Genomic DNA, 22,846 nt, shown 5'->3' with positions numbered 1-22,846 from the left:
TGAGGATCAAAAAGGTAGAATTCAGAAAAATTAGGTTAATTAGATTGTAAGTGTGAAACCAGCTTTGCATGCACACTATAAACCCTGAATTAATCTTGGAGTCAGTCAAAAGGTCGACCGCTGAGTGCTGCTGGACTGTGAAATCGTTGCTCCACAGTCTCAAACCTTTTGCATGCTTGATATGAAATCTGTTTCTATTCACAGACAGCTAAGAGGCTTTTCATTCACTTCAAGTTATTTAAAGGTTGTTTTTACCAAAAACAGGGTTTAAATCCTTTGTCTGAATGACTGAAAACCAGATTTCTTTTCTTTTTTAATCCACCTCTCTTTCAATATTCCTGCAAAACAAATCTAAAAGCACCCCAGGCTGGCGTGTACTTACTGGTACTCCTGCTGCTGCGAGTAGTGCTGGTCGCGGCGCTCCAGGCTCTGCTCCAGTAAGGCCCGGTTCTCCTTCAGCAGACTCTGGTTTTGTTCGGCTAAGTGTCGGTTCTCCTCCTCCATGTTCCCCTTCAGCTGCGTCAGCAGCTGCACAACATAAACAACTCAGTGAGATCATTGAGGAACCTCAACGCCGAGTCTAGATGTGATTTCATGAAACATATCAATCAGATGATAAGAACTGAATTTTTGAATTAATATGTTATAGATTTAATTTCACTACAAATTTGATAGAAAAGAAAAAACAAACTACTTATTAATTATATATGAGAAAAGATCAATTCCTGTTTTGAAATCTTCAGCCATAAAATGTCATTTCAATTCAAAGACAAAAAATAAAAATCTGACTTAATTAGAAATTTAGTCACACTTTAGGCTTTCCTGAGAGCTAGAAGACATACTGTAGTACAATAACTAGGATTTAATAATTACTTAGATGTTGCTTTGTAGAGACTTTATTTGTACGGTGCAATAAAATAAAAGCAAAACTCCACAAACAGATGACCGCCAATGATTTCCTAATTTTCAAACCCACTTTTAAAGGTCATAAACCTCATTTTGGCAAGTATGAAGGTAAACATAAAATGATAATCTCATCGACTTTAAACTTTGCAAATCTGTTTTAATCTTTGCAAATCTGTTTCCAATTATTATGTCCTGTCAAATGTAGCCGCATCAGAGCGAAATGCTGCAGCAAAGGATTAATTACTGGAGCAATGTGAACTTTGAGACATGTTTTCCTCTGAATTATTGCATAATGAGAATCTAAACTACCATATGCACCTAAAATAACTTGGTGTGGAGAAGAGGAAATAAGTCCAACACAAAATTAGATCATCTGAGGGGAAATAATTCTCATTACACAACGATGTCATTTGGGAGAAAAGATGCAAGGAGGAAAGCCATTATTTCTGTGTGCTTTGCATTGATGATCAGCTATTTAAAGCAACAGCTTGGCAACATGAGGCACTCAAAAATGTTCATCAAATGGGTGAAGAATAGTGTGGATTATGCAAAGATGAAATAGCTTAGCTTAAAAACAGCTAGCCTGGTTCTGAGAAGGCCAATAAATATTATTAACACTTCCATGCTGTCAGTAATGCTGTCAGTAAAGTAGATTAGACTTTTTAAGTTATCTATTGATAATTGTTGCTTTTGGGCAAAAGTATTCCAGCTCCTTTGCAACCCCTGACTAACCTGAGCTAATTTGACTCTTCTATAGCTTGTAATACATTTGTACCAGATTTTCATTTATATTCAGGCTCCTGGGTCATTGTTTATTTTTTGCATAATTTTAGCTGTTTTGATGCAAAGGCGTCTCATTTGGCCAGAATGTGGATTTTGCCACGGATTTAAAAATGTTACTAGATCAGATCAGATTATCTACAACTAACAAGAAAAATGTGTCTATTTGGCATTTTTTCTTTTCTGAATCTAATTCAAAATGAAGTCTAACACTTACATAACCTTTACGTTTTGATTTCTTTTCATTTTCTGGTTTGAAATCTAATATTTGATCATTTTCCACTATGTGGGAAATCTACCTTTTTTTCTTTTGAGCAACACAAAAAGAGCGAAAGTGACATTAGTTGTTAAAAACTGAATTTAGGAAGTTAAAAGTTCAGAAAAAAAACAGAAATATTTATTATGTGTGGTGCGACTGACGTTAACAATAGCATTCACAAAAAATGTGACCCCATGTGAAGGGACCCCAAGTGTTTTCCAATAAATAGTAAGGTTCACTCAGCTTTTTATTGCTCAGTTGTAATATTTTACAGTTTATCATCAAATTTATTCTAGCTAAGTTTATTGACCTTCACACTAGTCAGTTTTTAACATTTGGGGAAAAATAATTTTCAGCAAATTGTTTACTGTATTTAAATCCCCGTTTTGTCGAAACAATATAAATAGACGCATCTCAACATGGAAGTCATAAGATATTTTTCAAGGGTTTAACATCCTGTTAAACCCAGTAGTGAATGTCACCAGAAGTCAGGATGCTGACTTGGGAAGTTGGAGGGTCGTTATCAACACCAATATGTCTGCAATATTTACTTGTTTATTTCCACTCCTGTCAGTGTGTGTCCCATTAAATAGGGCACAGACAGTATTTTACCCCCTCCGTTGCTTTAAATGCTGCTACGTTTGAATGCATGAAGTGCTGAGAAATACATTGTTATTGTTGATGGAAGTTTGCTTGTTGACAATGTTGCCAACTCCTCTGCATGAGGAAGTAATTATTGGCTGTCAGAAAAGTAATCACCACTTAATTAGCACATTTTTGGCATGAAGATTTGATTGGATGTTGTAAATGAGAAGACACAGATAGGAGAGAAAAGGTGATTAAAACAAATCAATTTTCTTTTGTTGGTTTTCTGGCAGAGCTATTGGAGGTGTTGCTTTATTTGAAGTTTTTTGTTTTAGTTCAGCTTGAATTTTAAGTTCATGGTTGCAGCAGCAGGGCTGTCAGCATCTGGAAACACATGAGAGAAGATCCTCAGTCTGCCTGCAACCAGGAAGGACAGCTGCACAAAGTCTGGGCTGTCTGAGTGTTTTGAGACGAAGTTCTTTGAAAAAGGTAAGCATGATTTCAGGTAAGACTCTCTGGAGCAGTCAGATGAAAATGTTGAGCTCAGGTTTCGCTTGTCTGTGTAAATTTGTCACAAAATACAGTGGAAAAAAAACAGAACAACAACAGAACAACAAAATTATTGGCACAGGAATCCTCCAATTCCAAATCTAAAAATGGTGGACGTGGCGCTCAGCTCATAATTTATTCCAAAAACAACCCTGTGTGATTGTTACCTATGTTATATCTCTCTTTTTTTTTTTACCCCAAAAGCCTTTTAGCCATACTATAATGGTGCCAGGTGGTTCAGAAATGGTTTTATGAGCAGCTGGATCAAGCAGCAGAATACAACATCTGCTAGTTGACTTCTAAAACCTTTTGTGGAAAGTCAATTTCCATCTGCCTCATCACTCAGACGTGTTTAAAACGCTGTGCTTGTTTGCATTTTGGTGTTTTGGATGGTAAAAGATGCCTGTGCTCCTTCAGAACGACTTGGTATTCAGTCTCTGTTTGGACAGATTCATCATTTTTGGCTGATATGTCAAGCTGAAAATGGCTTTTATATCACGGATGTGAGATTAGGCAGCCACTGCTCCCCACTGATGATATTACTGCCGTTCCTTCCTGTCACGTCTATAGGAAATGCTCGCTAAAACCTGCTAGGTACTCCTATTAAACCCCTCCAAATTGCCCTTAATTCTTTTAGATGAATTTGTTTGTACTAAAAGTGTATTAAGTGTCTGTGAAACAGAACATCCTGTTAAACCCAGTAGTGAAGTACAAAACTCCTGTATTTTTCTGCAGGAGGTGGATGGGTTTAGCGTGTCCTGTTACCTGGTACTGGCTGGTGAGCCGAGCGCTGCTGAGGTCCAGACTCTGATTGGTTTCCCTCAGGGCGCTGAGCTCCCCCTCCAGTCGAGTCTTCTCCAGCTGGGAGGCGCTCAGCTCCGCCTTTAGCACGGAGCCCTGAGCCAGCAGCTCCGCCTGCGAGGCCAACCAGTCCTTCTGCTGGGCCTGCAGCCTGCAACGCCAACATGCACCATCACTGTTGTGTCCTGTGAAGGGCTCTGAGTCACAGTTTGCTCGGAAATTATCATCATTATACAACACTCTGGCTACTGGCAGAGCTAGAAAGCAGCCAACCCTGGCAAAATCCTGGAGAAATCTTCAAAACTCATACTTATTAATCACAACTTCTCAGTGGAACAGACTTGATTCTCTTTGCTTGTTTCATATGACAATGTTTCTTCTTGTGAGGATTAGAAATAAACAAGATACTTTTTGTTCCAGATGATTCAGAGATGGAGCGGAGCTGCTTTCATTAATCTGCTGCTGGAAACCTGCAACAAGGTTGGATGGATGCATCAAGTATCAGGAAATCCTAGGAGGAAATGTCAGGCTGGAGAAGCCGAAACTTGGGTTTAATTAGAATTTTGAACAGGACAATGATTCAAAGCAAATTTAAAATTGTGTAAATTGGTTTCTGCAATCACCTGAAATATTGAATTTTGTGCAGAGGAGGAAACCTAATTTGCAGTTTTGCTTCCTCTATTTTGATAATATGCTTGGCAACTGTTTCTCTCTGCTGTGACAGCAGGTGGAACCAAGATTTTATTACTTATAACTTTGCACTGTTGCCCAAAATCATCTTATAATTATACACCTTTTCAATAACAAATAAAGAAACCTCAGACATTTAAGTTATTACCAGAAAATTATTCTGGTAAAGGAAACTATTTGATATTTATGATCTCTAAGAACTCTGGTTGAAAGAAAATCAGTCTCGTGTTTTTCCCTTTTCCATGATAATCAAAGTTAAATTTGCACATATTAAAAAAAACAATGTAACTGGATTATCAAAGCTTTGAGAGCGAACTGCAGAGCTAATACTGCTGTTGTAAACAGATGGTATGATTGTCTTTGTTATCAGGTTTTTGCTCTCAGCATTCAGCCACGGCAGATGTGATTTGGTATAGCAGTGCTGTGAAGGATAATCTTTAATAATTTAAAATGTTTTGTCTGGCTTTAAGGCTTCCAAAGGTAAATTTTTTCTTGACTGCTTGCAAAATACTGTAACTTGGGCCCTTTACTTTCAGTGCTGAACCCGAAGACGTTCATCCACTCCACCTTTAAGAGTCGTCACAAGAGACCTCTGACCTGACTGAACTGAGCGAGAGAACTAAAATAAGACCTTTTAAAGACAACGTGGCATAAATGCACAAAAAATAATAATAATAAATCAACAAGGAACTGCAACAATCCAGCTTCCTATCACTAACTTAGCTGATTTTAAATTCAAATTGATCCAAAAGAGAAATTAAATGTTGTTGTAGGTTATTAATTCATATTGTTAAAAGAGTTATTGTTGATGGTGAAACATCTCTTGTAGCAGTCTGTTTTACGGAGAATCGGAAGAAGCCTCTGACTGAAGATACTCTGTTATCTCAAGATAGTTTCATGTCTTAGATACATTACATTATTAATATAAATAGAGGAACTAAGGAGCAGTTTGTAAACTCTGACCACAAGAACCAGTTGTACTAGAGTACATCTTTGACTCTGAGTCAGACCGAGAAGCAGAAGTGGAGCCTCCTGCACAACCATCAAGAAACCAAAAAGTTGTTTCTGAATGTTAAGATGACTAGGCTTGTCACAATAAATCAATTAATCACATGATAAATTAGAACAAACTCAATTATTTCCAATGGCGGAGTTTATCATTTATCTCTTTGTTTCCCTCTTTCTACCAAAAACTGGATGATAAAAGTCTACAGTTTGGTGTTTTGGTCTCAACTAGCCCTTTTTTGTGAAAGGCAATTTTGTTTACAAAGATGTCAAAATTTATTTTATTTGTAGTTTTGTTTATTTAATTTAGATGTTTAAAATATTGTCCATTTCCAATGTTAAATGTTCATTAGAGTTGACCATTATATTACTTAAAAATGGTCTCAAAACAATATTAATGTTTATCACAATAACTTCTGGAACAATTTATCATCCAGCAAAACTTGTTGTAAAAAAACTTTTACAAGTTTTTATAGAAACAAACCAACTGATCAGCTCTGATTGGGTTGCTAAGTAATACGCCAGTGCCCACTGATTTTCTTTTTCTTTAATTAATTTTCTAGACATCAAAATACATGAACTTATTACTAGAAAACAGCTTGGTGGTGATTTCTTTCAGTTTGTTTTTTTCCAGAAGAAGTAGAGGCTTAGAATGAAAGAATAAAAATGTCCAAAAAGTGAAGTTTGCAGAATGGATCTCCTTTAGTTGAACCTCCTCTCAGGTTAATCTGTTTTATTGGTTCTACTACAAGTTTCTTCCTACGGTCGCCACATGCTTGCGTAACCTGAGAGATTTTTACCAAGTCCAAAAAAATCATTTTCCAAAGTGTTTTCAGTCCAATCTGGCCAAACAACATTTTTTACAGATTAATCTCTTTTTTTTTGGCTTTCTGACTTTAGCACAAGGTCAGGTCAGATTTGACCTTTCATCTGCTAGAAATGTTTTCTCCCAGCCCTTGAAAATGTCCTTGATGGAGCAGATTTCCAGACAAAACTTTTTATTCTTGTAGGTGTTTCAGAGCCTAGAATATAAATGTTTTTCACGACCTTGACAGACACACAGTTTTACTCAAACGTCACACCTTTTTGTTGTTATTTCTTCATAAAAGGAAAAGAAACAGTAATGACTCAGGGTAAACCTGAACACAAATACACTTTTGGTTCTTTTTGCTAACATTACTGGTTGTAATGTTAGCTTTGAATGGTGCACATTTACAAGCATAAGATTTTTTGGTGCTTATCAGTTTGAAACTGCATGACAATGTTATTTAAACCACTGAATAACTGTCTTAAGGTGCATTTTCATGTGGAATGAATCATTTAACACCTGTTTTGTTTATGCATTCATGCATGTTTCCTATAGAATAGGGTATTACAGCCTGATGTGTTCAGACTGCGTCTCTGCAGGCTGTCAGTTCCATCAGTCAGCAATCAGCTGTATCAGCGTGATGATGGCTGATTAATTAATTATAGTACACAAGCATCATACGATGATCATTAATATTATAGACCCATCAGCCTCAAGAGAAATTACAATCAGAACCACTTATTTTGAACTGTAGATCTCTGTAAGCCTGATTTATTGCACAAAAACTAATTTAAAAAAATATCTAACGGGGCTGCATAAATTCAGACGTTATAATAAAGCTCTTTGAAAAGTCCTCAAAACAAACTTTACACTCCCTTGAAGGGCTTGAATTTTGTTTCTTATGTTTTATGGGGTGAAGCCTTGTTTTTCTATTCTGAAAGCCAAACGTTTGCAATCAGGGACAAAAATGCGTTGAGTGCATTATTTAGTACATTTGCATTCAAATCGATTCCTGTGTTGCTCGCTGTGCCTCGTATAGAAGCATTACCGCCGCAGCTCCCTGCATTCAAATGAACAAGACTGCCATGAAAGGCTGATCAGATCTCATGAAAGTGACTCTGAGGAAGCTGTCTGGATCGGTTACCTCTCGTTGTCGTCTCTCAGCCTCTCCAGCTCTCGCTCTCTCTCCAGCGTCCTCTGGGCTTCTGCCTCCATCTTCTGCCTCTCCAGCTTTATCTCCCTCTCCTCCTCTTCCAGCTGGGTTTTACGATCCAGGTGCTCCTTGTACCTTGAAAACACAAACATGACTGAAACCAACAGGAATGTTGACTTCAGACTTTTGGCTGAAGCATCCTGGTTTTCTGAAGTTGTTTCAGGAGAAAGTTTACACACCTCCCCTCCAGCTCCCGGTGCTGACCTTCCAGGCTGCGGTAGCCGGCTCTCAGGTGGGAGTATTTCTCCAGCAGCTCCTCCAGCTCCACTTCCTGCTGCTGCTGCAGCGCCGTCATCCGCTCATGGTCCCGCCTCAGAGCCTCCATCCTGGACACGGACTCCTCTCGCTCCCGCGCCCACACCTTCGACTCGGCCTCCAGCGCTGCACGCCGGGCCTCGCTCTCGCTGCAGCGTGCCAGCACTGCTGCATGCTGGGAGTTTAGGGAGGCCTGCTCCACCTGAGCGTGCATATGGCAGACAGACCATGTCTATGGATGTGAACATCAACTCATACCAAGCTTCTAGAATTGTGCATCTTAAATTAAGAATATATTCGGTATTTGTGTCTCATTAAGACTTTTTTTTATTTATATTATTTCATCAAACAAATCCATCCATCAATCCAAGCAAAGAATGAGGAAAGTGAGCAAATTGAGGACAGAACATATAAAAGTGAAAAGACTACATAAGTAACTCCTCTAAAAATTGCAAATATCAGTAAAAGAAATCTTTGAAGGATCAAATAATTGCCACACAAGGTGAATTTAAATTGTGAAAAAGAGGTTTGGCTTTTTGGAAGAAAGTACAGTATATAAAAATGAGAGCTAAATGAAGAGTTTTTTTATGATTTAATCTGACAAACACAGAGTAGTGCACATTTGTGATGTGGAATGAAATGATAAAAATGAATCAGTTTTTGTGCAAAATCAGAAACTCCAGTTTGCCATCCTTTACTTCAATACCCCTAAATAAAGTCAAGAGCAACCAATTGCCTTCAGAAGTCGCCTATTTCCTAAGCAGAGTCCAAATCGAGATCTCTCTGTAAACACAGCTGTTATGTGAAGATTTCAGATGTTTCTTAAGGAACATCAGTGAACAAACATGAAGAGGATCCAGCAGCTCATTTGAAATTTTGCTGAGGTCAGATTTGTTACATAAAATCCCAAACAAAGTACATTGAAAACTGTAATGTTGAGAGCAAATCAAAGGGTTCTGAATCCATTTTGCCTAGCACTGGAGAGGCAGGGACAATGTTTGCATTGTAACATTTGGTCCAACACCAAAGTGCACTCATAAGGACAAATCTAGGGCTTTAATAAAAAAATGGGGTCAGAAAAAACAGAATATGTTTAACTTTGTGGGTTCCTAAATTATTGATATTATGCTATTTCTCCTAAGCATTTAATATTTTATAGATCAGGTGTAAAAATAGTGCAGCAAGTATCACTCTTTCCACATAACTGTCTGCATGACGGTGACTCTAAACACTTCAATGTTGAACTAGTTCTTTGAAAATGGCCGATATGTTTCGATCAAAAACGTTAAGGAAGCGACCCTGGGGTTAACGAGCTCGCTCCATCATCGTCCTGCTGCTTGTGTGTGTGGTCACCTGTAGCTGAGTGTTGAGCGTCTGCAGGCTGGTGCAGGAGTCCTGCAGGCTGAGGGAGTGGCGGCGCAGAGCCTCCAGCTGCTCCTTGAGGTGCTCACAGGCCTCCTGGGACTGAGACAGGCGCATCTGCAGAGCCTCTTGCCTCGCCGCCGCCACGGCTCTCTGAGGGAGGGTGAAACAGCGTCCATTTTAAAAAGGTCTGCAGCACCGTGGTATCAAATACCTCCGGAAATATCCATGCAATTTGGATTTGAGTAGAATCAGCAGCTGACCTTTTAAATTACTCCCATGCAGGTCAGACGTTGAGGGCTATCTGACCTTTATATCAATCTATAAACTCTGAAATTCATCCCAAATCTGTCAAAGTAAATTTCTAAACTTTTTTCCCCCTGTAAATATGCATACTTATTACTGACACTTGACACTGTCTATCCCACGCCCAAATATGTTGATTAGGCAGTGTCAGACACAATCGGAGGGAAAAATGCTGACAGTATAAAAAAAAAAAAAAAGTGTCTTGCTCCAAAATTGATCTGCAGCACATCATGGCTCATTTCTGTTCCCACCACGCAGCCTGACGGTATTTTTGCACACACAGGTAGGGAAACAGCGTCGGAGCATGGATTTGAGCGCGTGCAGCTCAGGTTTAGTGTGTGACAGCTCTTTTTTTAACCACATTTTCCTCATGTTTAACACTGCTGACTCAATCATACGCCGGGAATTTCTTCCTTCGCAAATGGGCACCTTTAAATTTTGCTTTCCTCCAGCACAATTCACTCGTCTGACTGCAGCCATTAAATTTCAGTATTGGAAAATTGGGCTATTTCTATATCAGATGACGAATCCACAGAACAACAGCTAATAGATTTACTGCTTTAATAAGCACCGCCATCCTGCAGAGGACATTTTACCTTTCCGAAATCATACCCCATCAAACCTGACTTGACGAAACTAATCTGTCTACCCTGTAGGTAAAACTGTCTTCCTGAAAGTTTATTAAATTAAGAATATTGGTCAACTTTTTTGCGTTTTCTGCAGAAAATCAGATCAGAGTATTATCAACATAAAATCAGACTTCCAGGTTAAATATGGACATGCTAAATATCTGGACGCAAACATGTCAGTGGTGGAGAGTAAAGAGGCTTTTATGGTTTTTAGTTATTCGCTATTCATGCAGTTTGGGTTACACATGTTATCTGTTAAGTTTTATACAAAAAAAAAAAACAAAAGTTGGAGAGCTTGACTACCACCTCAAGTTGCTGCTGCAGCTGGATAACAACAATTCAATCTACTTTTGAGGGATAATTTACCATCAAGATTAGAAGTTCACATCCTTTTATTGTTGGCATACATGCATTATTAATGTTGGGCTTTTACTGATGTGCAGAACTGGGTGCACACCCTTTAATTCAATTTTACACCTTTAAATCTAATTTTAATTACTTCAAAGATGGAATAATCTCAAACTGAAGCTGTATCTACATAAACATTTGTGCAACTGGGTGGCACAATCTTCTGATGATTATAAGAAAGCCGTATGGTTTCTACACATTTAAGCTCTTTCAATACTTAAAATTATTAGTAATATTTCTATTTCATTGTATTACTTATTTTAAATGCACACGATGTGTTGAGGGTTTTTACATAAGACTCAACGCTGCACCAAAATATTTCTGACTGAACCAGGAATTACAGCCCAGAGCTGGCTGCATCTTTGTTCAGCCGTCCTTAATCTCTTAAAAGTTTACCAGCAATAATGCAGCGCTGGCTGAGAAATGCACTGGATGAAATTCCTGACCTTGGAGATGATGCAGCTCCACTCTAACAGCTTGATGTTGGGGTTAATGTGTGTTTTTGAGGCAGAGAGGAACAGCATGAGCTGCATCCGGGGAGCAGCAGAGGAGATAAGGAAGATTAACAGTAGCCGAGGTGACATTTTAAAACTGATGAGCAGAGATAAAACCCGAGTTCTGGAAATAAACCGCCACGCTCGGGGAAGTGGCCTTGTGCAAGCTGATAGTCGCAGAGTGTCCCTACAGCAACAATTTTAGCAGAATGCAGCCCAACCCCTCAAATAAACACAGACACACACATCGCTTACAGGCTTACACACCTCTTTCTCCAGCTCCAGTACCCTCTCACTCAGCAGCCGCTCTGACTCTCCTGTGGTGTGCCGCCGGGTCATGCACGGGGCGAGCTCCCTGCCGGCTTCAGGGCTTTGATCTAGATGTGGCGTCTCGTTTTTGTGCAACAGTTCTGAATTTGAAACGGGAGGAGATTCGCTCGTCTTGAGCTGCTGTGAGAGCGACTCGACTTTCTCCTGAGACCGCTGTAGAGAATCTGTCGTCGCCTTGAGCTCAGCCTCGGATCTCTGCAACTTCTGCCTGAGGTCGTCGACTTCTGCAACCAGTTTCTGGGCTGAACTCTGCTCACTCGATAGATCCTGCGGAGATGGAAAGTGGGTGGGAAAGGATGAAAAGATTAAAAACTGAGGAATGCTAAAGTTAAAAAAAACAATGCATTAACATAAAGAAGAATATGTTCTGCATGAGGATTTGCACAATGTGTTCAGTATAAATCCTGAGATTTGATTCAAGGACAACCTTTCTTGTGAAACTTTGTCAGAGCCAATAGGACAAACTTAAGCCTGGTCATCAACAACAGTATCTCCCAGCTGAACAAAAAAACTGAATATACTTGTTGGTTTTAATTATTGTTTACTTGCAAACACTTGTTAAAGGTAGTTCTATGTGGAACAGCTTTCTTATATAATCTCTGCACTGAAATTTGACAAAACAAGGATTTTCTGTTGTTTTGTACATCTGATCCATAAGCAAACAATTTTTCAATTGTTTTGCACTAGATATTTGCGATACTTCTGCACAGGATTCACAGATTAGGATATATTAAATATATACAAATATGCCAATAAAGTCCAACTAGTTTGCACCACTTATGCCTTTTGATGCATATTCATTACATGCCAACCACCATATTGTAATCACTTTCCTGTCACCCAGTGGCAAGCCGTTTGACCAATCATGTTTCAAAATGTGTTTTCTACATACAATATTTAAGTTATTTTGTGATTAATTTAGAATCTGACAGAAAAATACAGAAATGTTTATTAATTGTTAATACAGTCATGCAATAAGTGGTCATAATAAATATTATTGATGACGGATAAAACAGACATGATAATGAATAAGATTATGTTGTTGCAGGATATAAACTAAAGCTGTCGCCCTCAGTTTTAACATTTAAAAGGTTAAAATTAATCGATGTAATGTGGAGGAGTGTATTTTTGGGATCCATAATATCGTTTGTGAATTTTCTCTCTTGAGTACATTAATGACAGCAGATTCATCTCATTTGTGCCCAAAAGCAGCAGTTACAAGTTTTCTAGCTTGCAGCACAGAAATTATAGCCACAAAAACTAATAACTTCAACTTTTACTGGTTGAAGTGAGTTAATATGCTAATTATGCATTGGAATAATGACAATCACAACAACCACTGTAACAGTTTTAAGCATTTGTAACTAATGTCTTTTTCTGTCTTGTAACAATTAATAGAAAAATATGTAATGAGCAATAAATTTTACATTCATTTTCACTTCTGGCAATTATTTCTGGACCCCCTGTTGAGGGGTTTTATGACCCACTGAGGAATCCCATCCCCCTCTGTTTTATAGTCGTCAGTATTGGGGGAAACCCTCGCTTTTCTTTTTGCTTTTTGAGTGTGATGCATGTTTAAAACTCCAATTCTGTGGCAGTGAATATGTTTTGTTCAGATAAATTCAGAGTGCATAATCACCTTGTGCAGCAGAACTATGGGTATAACGTGAGTCTTTTTTCAAAAACACACCTGAGACAGTGAGCTGATCTTGGCCAGAGCTTCTGCATGCTGTTCCTGCAGCTGCTGCTTCACCTCCTCCATGCTGCTCAGTCGAGAGCTGAGCTTTTTCTCCAGGTCCTGGAGCCGAGCATTGAGCTCCTTGGACTCAGTTAGCTGCTGACACACACGTCTACACACACAGCAGGAACACGGGTCAGAGGAGGGTTGACTGAAGATTTCACATTACAGATAACGGCACGGCGCAACCAAGCCGCTCTCTCTGATGTCTTGTAAAAGTTAATTGCAGAATGAAGGTTAAATACGAGAACACCTGTGTTCAGCGTCCAGGGCACACGCTCTCTGGTTGCTGTGCTCCAGAGCCAAGGTCGTGCTCTCCAGCTGCTGCCTGAGTCTCGCCGCCTCCCTCTCTCTCTGACGGCCTTCCTTCCGCTCGCCGTCCAGCTCCGACTGGCACACGTCCTTCTCCTGCTCCAGCCGCGAGGCCTCCAGCAGCGCCTGGTCGCGCGCTCGGACCAGAGACTCAGCTTCCAGGGTGGCCTCGTGAAGCTCCGCCTCCAGCTGCTCCTCCCGACGCCGCGAGGTCTCCAGACTGCGGCCCTGACGCTCCAGCTCCGCTCTCAGAGTCTGGATGGTGAGCTCCAGCTGGTCAGTCTGGCGGCATAAGATGGATGGATTAATGACTCCGTTTTATTACTGTCTGGACACATGAGGCAAGAAACTACTTGATCCAGCTGGAGATAACCAACCTGACTGAATCCAGGTGATAAACTGGAGTGAAGACAAAAGCCGTAAATAAAATAAAACCCAGATAGAACTGCATGTTAGCTCCATAAACTTCTCATATTAGAAGACTATTAAAATTTAGCTTTTATCTTTAAATACAACAAAACGCTAGCAATTTATTTGTAGGAATGTCTGCTTCTGCCCTACATAAAAAAATATGAGAAAAAAAGTTTTATTTAATGTGTTACTGAGCTTAATGAACTGCTAGTTCATTAAGCTCAATGATCAATTGAAATATATGTGTGATTGAATTAAAATTAGTTTAAAAGTATAAACAGTTTGTGTCCAGGATGTGTGGGGTCTGCAGAGATGCATGTCCCGGTTCGCGAGAAGGCGAGCTTCAATGATCCTTATTGTTTGTTGCAGTCTAAACAGTTTCTGACCTAAACTACATTATCATCACACAGAATAGCTCAGTGAGCTCACACATAAATAAAGAGCCGGGACAAGAAGTCATTTTTCCATTTGGGTTAAACTCAGGCCCGAAGCTCAGGGAAGTAGAGTGCACTTCATGTTTCATTTAACATTCACCGATTTAAACCCCAGGAGCTCAAAGTCTCTGCTGCTGTGGTCAAGATGTAGGGTCGTACATGGCTTTTCCCGTTTCATCAAATGAATCATCAAATATTCAAATGTACAAATTTTTATTTTCAAGCTGACTATGCAGATGTACAACTAATGTTATTTAATTCATAACCCAAAGAGGCCAAGAAGCCGTGCGGCTCTAATATTGCGGGAAGCAGCTGCATTTAGTTTCTGACAGAAAATCACAGCATCCAAGAAGGCCATGAACTTCTTGACTCTACTGACATCTAAAAAAGGAGAGCAAGCTTTCTTTTTATATTCAATGATGCCAAATCATAAAATATTTGTCTTGAAAACTTAAATTTGAATAAAAGTGGTGTTAATTGGCTGTAAAAATTGCATGAACACAAAGAAGCGGGATTCTTTTTAAAAAGAAGCAATGTGACGTGGAGGAAGATCAGAAAACGAATCATTAACAGCTCTTTCTGTGCAGGAGGTTTTCACCAACCTTGTTTTATGGTATTTCTTTAATGCTGACTATGCAGTGCTCTTTTCCTTAACTTGCAGCTTTACTTATGTCCTGAAATTTTACTGCAAATAGGACATTAAACATAACATTCACTGAGACTTCATTCTGCTGATGCAGAATGTCTGAACAAGCTGGTTTTAGGTTTCATTTTTAAATGAAATCATGTTAAAAAACTGACGCGACATCAAGGATTTCTGCTCTGAGTTCATTTGTTTCTTATTTAGGTATTGCAGCTGAGAACTTCATACTAAAATAATGTTTAATAGTACACAAAACTTCTCTCCAACTACAGTAGTTTGAACAAAAATAGATAAATAAATCAGCTTGAATCCATCCAAGTCTTGTCTACTCCCGACCTTTCGCTGGGCGGCTCGCAGGGCGTCCACCGTGCTGCGCAGCATGTCCCTGTCTCTCTCCAGTGCCGCTCGCTCCCCCTCCAGGGTGGCGATGACCGTGGTCTGCATCCGGTGGAGCTCCGCTTGGCTCCGCAGGCGGCACAGCTCCTCCTCCATGTTCAGACCCTCCGACTGAAGGACCTGCAGGAACAACAGGGAGAGAATCACAGAGCTGCAGAACCGACCGCCCTTCATAAACACTGGATGAGTTAATTCACTGAACACATCTCTGTTCTGGAGGATAGACCAGGTCAGCCATACATGTTTGCAAAACCCCCCAAAAAACCTTTAAAACTAATTAATCCTTTATGGTAGTTGTGTCATTTTACTCTGAACAATTGCAGTTATCTTTGGAGTCCTTTTGATGCAATACTTTTTAAAGTTATATTTTGGAGTTTTCAGCATTTTGAATAAATATTATGTAACACAGTGTCCCACTTCTTTCAGCAAGTAGCCGAACAAGGACCCATGCTTATCTTCCCGTTACAATAACAAATTTTTCTGGACAAAAAATTGGCCTAGTAATTTTTGTGATAAATAGTAACGTTGTTTTGAGACAATTTTCAAGTAATATATAAAAAATGGCATAGTAATGCAAATTCGCACTCTCAAAGATCAATAAACTTTGATTTGTAAAGAATACTAAGCACTAAACACTTTAAATATCCACAATTTAAAAAAAACAAGAAATAAAACTGCAATAAAAAAACATAATCGAAATCACCAACACATTGAATTATATCTTTGGAAAAATATTACTCAGAATTAAAATTATCAAGCTGAGCTTCATTTATCACTTCATTTATTGATTAATTGCTTATCGCAAATGGCTTAGCCTCAGTGAAGAGGCAAAGCTCGGAGTAATAGAAATGAAACAAACAGCGTCATCATGGAGTCACAAAGTCTCCAGAACCGTCTTTAGATTCAATCTAACCAGTTGATTGAGGACGGCAAAATAAATCTCTAAACAATGTTACACTGTAAAACTGTTTTATTTGGTCATATGAGACTAAAATCGAGCTTTAAGCAACAAAGAGTCCTATGAAATTATTGCGGGAGGCTCTGGGCCTGTTTCACATCCACAGGGAAACATGTTGGAAGGCTTAACAGAAAACTATGTATTCGGTCTGCCAGACCAGTCGGTGGCGCTGTAACACTACCAGAGACCGACACAAAAAACACAGAGCTGCTCGCATAGCAACAGGGAAACATGAAACCATCGTTCTGCAATCTTTCCGCTCTGGAACTTGGTTTCAAAAACAATCATTTCTGCTCTTCCTAGATATCAGATCTGCGTGGACGCACAGCCTACGTGATTTAAAACTGTCACAAACACCTCAAATTATCTCAGTATGGACAAAAATTATCTCAGTGTGGACAAGACTTCAGATGTTTGCCTTGAAGACCAGCGTTTAAAAACACTGTCTTCATGAAAACTTTGACATACGAGAAGATTCTAGGTATTTTATGTCATGCAGGACTTTAATTCAAAATATAAACTGGACTCTCAAAATAGGAATTGTTTATCATTATATCATTAACACAGCCTGCTGGCCTAAATCCTGATGAACCCTTTGAGCTGAAGAGAGCATCAGAAAGCAGCCGGACTCTTTATGATCCACAGATTGTGCAGAGAGGAATGATGAAACAGATCTTTGACTTCTTGATCTAATTTTTGGTCATATCCTGTATTTTTGAGTCAAATTTTCCTTAGTCTGTCAATTTCTTTGACTTCACATCTGAATTACCCATTCATCACTTCAGCCTCATCTTTAAATGTTACCAAACCCAGGCCTGTAGTTATTTAAAGTGTCAAGATCAAACAAATGTGTTCATTTTAGATCCACCAGATTAAGAAAAACATGCAGGTCAAATTATTACACCTCATTAAAACATAAAGTACATTTTTTGTAAAGTTTGTAATTTTCTGCAGGAATTATTTTAGTATAAATGGAAAAAAAAACAAAAACTATTTACATCTTATGACTAAAATGTCTGCACAGTTCAGTAATGACTATCCTAACATTTGTCAAACAATATAATTTTTTAGAAACTTATAGGTTGAATTAATTTGTGATTAAACAACAGCAGTAATGCATCAAAAACTGTATTTTTCACCAGAAAAACTGTGTTGCATTAATCAAGCTGGTTTCACAATCAGTTTAAAACATGCAGCGGCCACGACAACATTTCATCAACCATCCCTTCTGCACTTCCTCCTCCTTTTCCTCAGCATTACTAACCTCGCTTATGGACTCGGTCTCTTCATCTTGACTGATATTGATTTACTCATCATCTTCTGTGAAGTCTGTCTCTCCTCTCCACTAACACTTTGTTTGATGCTGTAACTTAAGCTAATCTCATGATGATCCTGTTATAAAGTGAAAACCTGATCTTGGTAATAATATGATGTTTCAGAGATGTTTAACCTTTTTTGAGGACAACATTTTCAAAGGTTGGGCCTGTGGGAAGTGCACATCAACACGACTGCAACCAGGTTGTTCTACGCAGGGTCTCCAACCCCAGTCCTGAAGTCTATATTCTACAACTTTTAGATGCATCCCGTCTCCTGCACGGGATGCATCTAATGAGTGCATTTAATCACACATGACGAAATGCACTCATTCATTTCATTCCGACATGAATGAATGAAATGAATGAGTGCAGAGCTCCATGACATGAGAGAATAATTCAATCATTTGATTCAGTTGTTTGAGCAGAGATGCATCTAAAAGTTTTTCTTTCCCACTTGAATTAAAGGGTGGATTTTTCTGAATCTTCCAGTGTGACATTTTGTTACAGCAATGAAAGTTATGTTTAATTTAAAGGGACTGTATTTGGTACAGAGTGCCATTTAACAATCCGGTTTGTTATTAAAATGTTGTGTATATCAAACATAACTTAATAGAAATTTCACTTCATAATTTACTGCCTTGAAATTGGTCCTCTGTCTCTTTAAGAAGCTCCTGCTCTTTTTGACACGCCGCCTTTAGCCCATCACTGCAGCATTTCTCCTTTATGACACTCACAACCGTTCTTTGGAGTTTAACTACGAAGTAGCTCGTATAATGGGCTCAGCAAAGGCACAGTTCCACCAAATGTTTGCTAATTGTTGCTGCTGCTAGTCTGAAGGAGCAGAAAGAAAGCGGTGTGGGGGGTAGTTGGTCTGTGAGGCAGGAAACTGCAGCTTTAAGGAGGAGCTTTGTGGAAATACGTTCCACTTTAATGGGAATTTATGAATCTTTTCATTGACAGACCTGTAGACTTCTCATTACATACCTCTATGTGCCGGCGAGCCTCCATCAGACTCTCTCCAGCTTTCTTCAGGCGCTGCAGCTCGGCCTCCACCAGCACCAGCTTCTGCTCAGCCTCCCATGTCTTCCTGCTTTGTTCCCCCAGCTTTGATCGCAGCTCCTGGGATGACTTCGCCTGCCGGTCGGCCTCCTCCTGCACCTCCTGGAGTCGGCTCGTCAGGAGCGCCAAGTCAGGCCCGGAGGAGGAACACTTGTCCTGGTGCGTCTCTGCGGTCTCGGCGTTGTCTTCACTGGGATGCTTTATGGCCTCTGATCCAGCATTTTCCATCTTTTGTTCTTTCTCTTGTTTTTCCAGTTCTTTCTGCCCACCTTCAGCCTCGCCCCTCCATTTGCTCTGAATTTCCTCATCACAGACTTCGCCTTTTCCCACTTGAACACGAAGACCCTCTTCACCCACTCCTGCTTCCCGCTGTGTCCCTATGATTTCTCCCCTTTTCTCCCTCTGCTCCATCAGCCTCACCCGTCCTTCCCCTTCCCCCCTGCTGCTTTCAGACCCGTGGACTCCTCTCACCGCCTCCCCCTCCTCTTCCTCCTTCTCCTTTTCTCGGCCCAACTTCTTCACACCTTCCCCCTTCCTGTTCTCTTGAAGGTGTTGAAGTTCCCTCAGCAGGTCCTCCAGCCGCTGCTTCAGTGTGCCATTTTCATTCTTCAAGTTTTGAACCTGAAAAATGGAAGATGAGAGAAATTGTAATAGCACTTTAAAGCTTTGAGTCTTTGAAGCAGAAAAAAGGTTTTCTCCATCTCTTTACAATGCCATAATGGAAAATTAAACCAAATGATTTAACATATAAATAGACAAATAAGAATCTCCTCATAAATAACCTAAAAAGCAGAACGAAGCAGAAAATAGTATTAGAAAAAACAGGCTTCAAACGTCAAAGGGAGCATGATTAATTTTATCAATTTGACAGGTCCAACAACATCGATCCAAAACAGCTGATGCGGCTGCTGTAGACATAGTACATCAAATTACCATATCCATTTGTCATACAAAGGCAAACTGTAGTATTAATCACTGTTTCCACCAATAGCCCTGTTGGATGAGTGATTTTCTCCTTCATACCGTTTGACACTAATGGTTGGTTTGTATTTGGCCAGTGATGTCGTTTTCATCAGGTTCACATTCGAAATGCAGCAATCAAGACATGATTGAAGTCTAGACTTTCATTTTTCTTTCAAGTGCTTCGTAAAAACACCAATAATTTCTTAACAGAAGACGACGGTGATGAGTCAGAATGCATTTCTTTCTTTTCTTAAACTTCTCATCAATAGAAGTTGAAAGTCTTCAATCGCATCTTGATTGCTTCCATTCATTCCATTGCACAAAGGGCAAAAACATACAACTATTATCAATCTGTCCATATCATATTATTCCTGATATACAATAATTACATGCTGCGCAGATTTCAAGGGATTTCCCACAAACCTTCAGCCTGTGTTCATTGTGGAGGTATTCAAGGCTACGATTATTGAGTATCAGGCTGATTTCTTTAGTTTTTGGCATTTTTGTTGAAACTGAATAATCCTATAAAATGTCCTGAATCAAAAGATGATTTCATTTTTAATGTATATTCAAAGTATCCTAACTATGTTATGTCATAAATACTTCTGATTAATCACACTAGAACCCGTCTGACAGCATGAACGGGGTTTTTTTCTAAAGAAATTCTTGATGCCGTCCCATCTCCATCTTGAACTGCTGCTCACATACAGGGAGACTACCAGGTTTTATAATCACTTAGAGGGGAGAAAAATTAAATTACAAGCATTTTTTATTTGAAACTAAAGCCAGACTGATGATGAACTATCTGAAAGTAGGAAAACAATAATAAAGTCAAAATGATGGGGAAATAAGGCAAAATGCTTAAAAGGTGGAAATAGCTGAAATGTAAAAACATATTCCAAAATGTGGAAAAACTAAAACTATAAAGTAAGAATGACCTGTGAAAATCTTGCTTGAGTAAATGAGATAGTACAACATAATTTTGAAAAGAAGAAAATAAATCCCCCCCAGAAATGTTGGGTCTTCACTGTAAACCATCTTCGCTCCAAAGTGGACAGAACATCACTTTTATAAACGTAGTCAGTGTTAAGGTGCCTTTTTAAGTGAAAAAGATGATCCGTTTCTCTGTGTGTTTAGTTGTTTTGGCAGAGACTCTGACTGCAGTCGGAGTGACATGCGAACTGAATGACAAAGTGATTGTGAACCTCTCCTGTCCTCTGCGCTCACCTCCCTGAGTGTTTTCTGGTGTTCCACCTCCAGGCAGGCCAGCTCATCTTTGGCATCAGGGGAATCAGCCTGCAGTAAAGGAGCACAGGCAGTTAACACTTCCACATCACATCATCCTGTACGTAGCTCAGTGTGGCACTAGTAATATTAGCGCAGCAGAGGAGCAGTGATGGATTATTAATGTTGAATTTCTGAACCCTGACCTCCTGCTGGGCCTGCAGCTCCTCCAGTCTCCTCCTCAGCTCAGCGTTTTCCTGTTCTGCTCCCAGCAGCCGCAGCGTTGAAGCCTCGCCCACTTCCACGCTCAGCGGCTTCTGATCTGAGACAGCGGGAACAAACAAAGAATCGTGACATTTGATGAAATAAAAAATGAAATTACAAGCAACTGAGATTTTAATGAGGAAAGCATCAGTTCAAAAAGTCGCGGTGCATGCTGGGGAAAGACGGGTTTTCTAACCGATCAGCTCACAGATCTCCTCATCGGAGTCCAGTTCTGATTGCAGAAACCGCTGATGGATGGTGACATTCAGGGGGGAAACACCTCCCTTTGACGTGCTCCTTTGCCTTAGGTCTGCCTCCAGGCTCATGTTCATCTCCAGCAGCTCGTCAACCCGCTGCCTTTCAGTGTCCCGCTCCTTCACATCAAAACAGAAACCATGCAGCCGTTACTAAAGAAACTGAAATCTTACATCAAACTTTCAGGAGTCATTGGAGATCCCACATTATTGACGTATCGAACAAACTTTGACGCCAGAGCATCAGCTCCACCCACCGCCTCCACGTCCATGATCCTCTGACGCAGGAGAAGATTGTCCTTCTCCAGCTCCCGTATGGAGGAGCAACGTGCCCGAGAATCTGCCAGCTGTTCTTCTAGAAGACTTTTGGTTTCCTGAAGCGCTGCACACAGATGTTGCTGCTCCTGAAGGAGGGGCCAAACACAGAGTGCTGCTAGTTTACCAAAGCGCAGTGCTAGCTACAATTCATATTTTTCACATTTTACGAAATTGCAAAAGATTTTGACACATTTTACAGGAGATTCTTGTGCAAAATTCACACAAGGTTTTTGTTAAATGCTGTTATTGAAGAGAAATGAGTCACATTTTTATAACAGTTTTCAACATTAATATAAAAATTTAAAATAAATAAAAACCAAAAGTGATTCGGCTACAAGCTGACGACATAATGTAGTTGAAACCCGTCTTATTTTTACCCTAACTAAAACCTAAGAATACCTTTGAGTATGAGCTATTCCTAATTTAGAGACTTTGCAGCTTAACTGCAGAGAAATGTGGCTTTGCAAATCATAAACTCAGGAGGGATCAACACAGATGGATCTCATACTTTTTAGATGTTTCTATTAGTACAGAAATTTAGAAAATGAGGTCGGACTTTCCTGTTATAATTATGTGCAGCTTTATGTTGGCCCATCACACAATTCCAGAATAAAATCAACTGATCCGTTCCTAAATGTAAGTATCTGTATAAAAGTTTCTTCCTTCTTCTACTAAGAGAACTTTTGAAAAATTTTAAGAAGTATGAACAGAATGTGGGCTGATTATAAAACTTGTGGCGTGTTTTCGCCGCCTTATTAAGACTCTTCAGTGGCTCCATAAAGATTTTACAGCTTAAACGCTTTTAAACATCTTGAAGCAAGATTACTACATCAAAGTAAAACCAGTGACCTGGACCATAAAGCCCAGCATATCCAGGATATCTCTGGCTTTTCTTGAACTAACCTGACTGTGAGTTCATCAAAGCAGAAAGCTAAAAAAAAGAAGGTTAGACTTTCAATCTGCTGACCTCAGAGGTCTACTTTAACGCAACACTTCTTATATTTAGAGCAGCTGAAAGCAGCAATGCTGTTACAGCTAAATCTCCCAGTGTTTAAATTAAAAAGCCGATTTGTGACATTATCATTGCAGCGCATGGAGACCAAGAGATTTATGGTCTTTATTAGATGTGTTGCAGAAATGTTCTTCAAATATTAGAATGATTTTTTTTTTCATTCT

At 39.5% G+C, this 22,846-nt stretch overlaps 1 protein-coding gene across 2 annotated transcripts in view; it reads right to left on the bottom strand.

The window, feature by feature from the left end:
* Positions 1-22,846, bottom strand: part of ccdc88b (coiled-coil domain containing 88B) — a 53,973-nt gene that overhangs the window by 10,115 nt on the left and 21,012 nt on the right. For both annotated transcript variants that reach the window (XM_055034457.1, XM_055034458.1), the window contains exons 11-24: positions 21,610-21,756; positions 21,295-21,472; positions 21,041-21,156; positions 20,838-20,906; positions 18,573-19,268; positions 15,255-15,434; positions 13,372-13,712; positions 13,071-13,230; positions 11,318-11,647; positions 9,205-9,366; positions 7,776-8,053; positions 7,528-7,671; positions 3,845-4,031; positions 383-528 (exon numbers count right to left, since the gene is read on the bottom strand). In XM_055034457.1, the coding sequence (XP_054890432.1) occupies positions 383-528; positions 3,845-4,031; positions 7,528-7,671; positions 7,776-8,053; positions 9,205-9,366; positions 11,318-11,647; positions 13,071-13,230; positions 13,372-13,712; positions 15,255-15,434; positions 18,573-19,268; positions 20,838-20,906; positions 21,041-21,156; positions 21,295-21,472; positions 21,610-21,756 (3,134 nt within the window). The remainder of the gene's footprint in view (positions 1-382; positions 529-3,844; positions 4,032-7,527; positions 7,672-7,775; positions 8,054-9,204; positions 9,367-11,317; positions 11,648-13,070; positions 13,231-13,371; positions 13,713-15,254; positions 15,435-18,572; positions 19,269-20,837; positions 20,907-21,040; positions 21,157-21,294; positions 21,473-21,609; positions 21,757-22,846) is intronic.

Source organism: Poeciliopsis prolifica, unplaced genomic scaffold (genome assembly GCF_027474105.1).
Source record: "Poeciliopsis prolifica strain line A6 unplaced genomic scaffold, Auburn_PproV2 SCAFFOLD009, whole genome shotgun sequence".
Taxonomy (NCBI): Eukaryota; Metazoa; Chordata; class Actinopteri; order Cyprinodontiformes; family Poeciliidae; genus Poeciliopsis; species Poeciliopsis prolifica.
The sequence above is the reverse complement of the archived record's forward strand: the minus strand, read 5'-3'. Positions and strand labels throughout refer to the sequence as shown.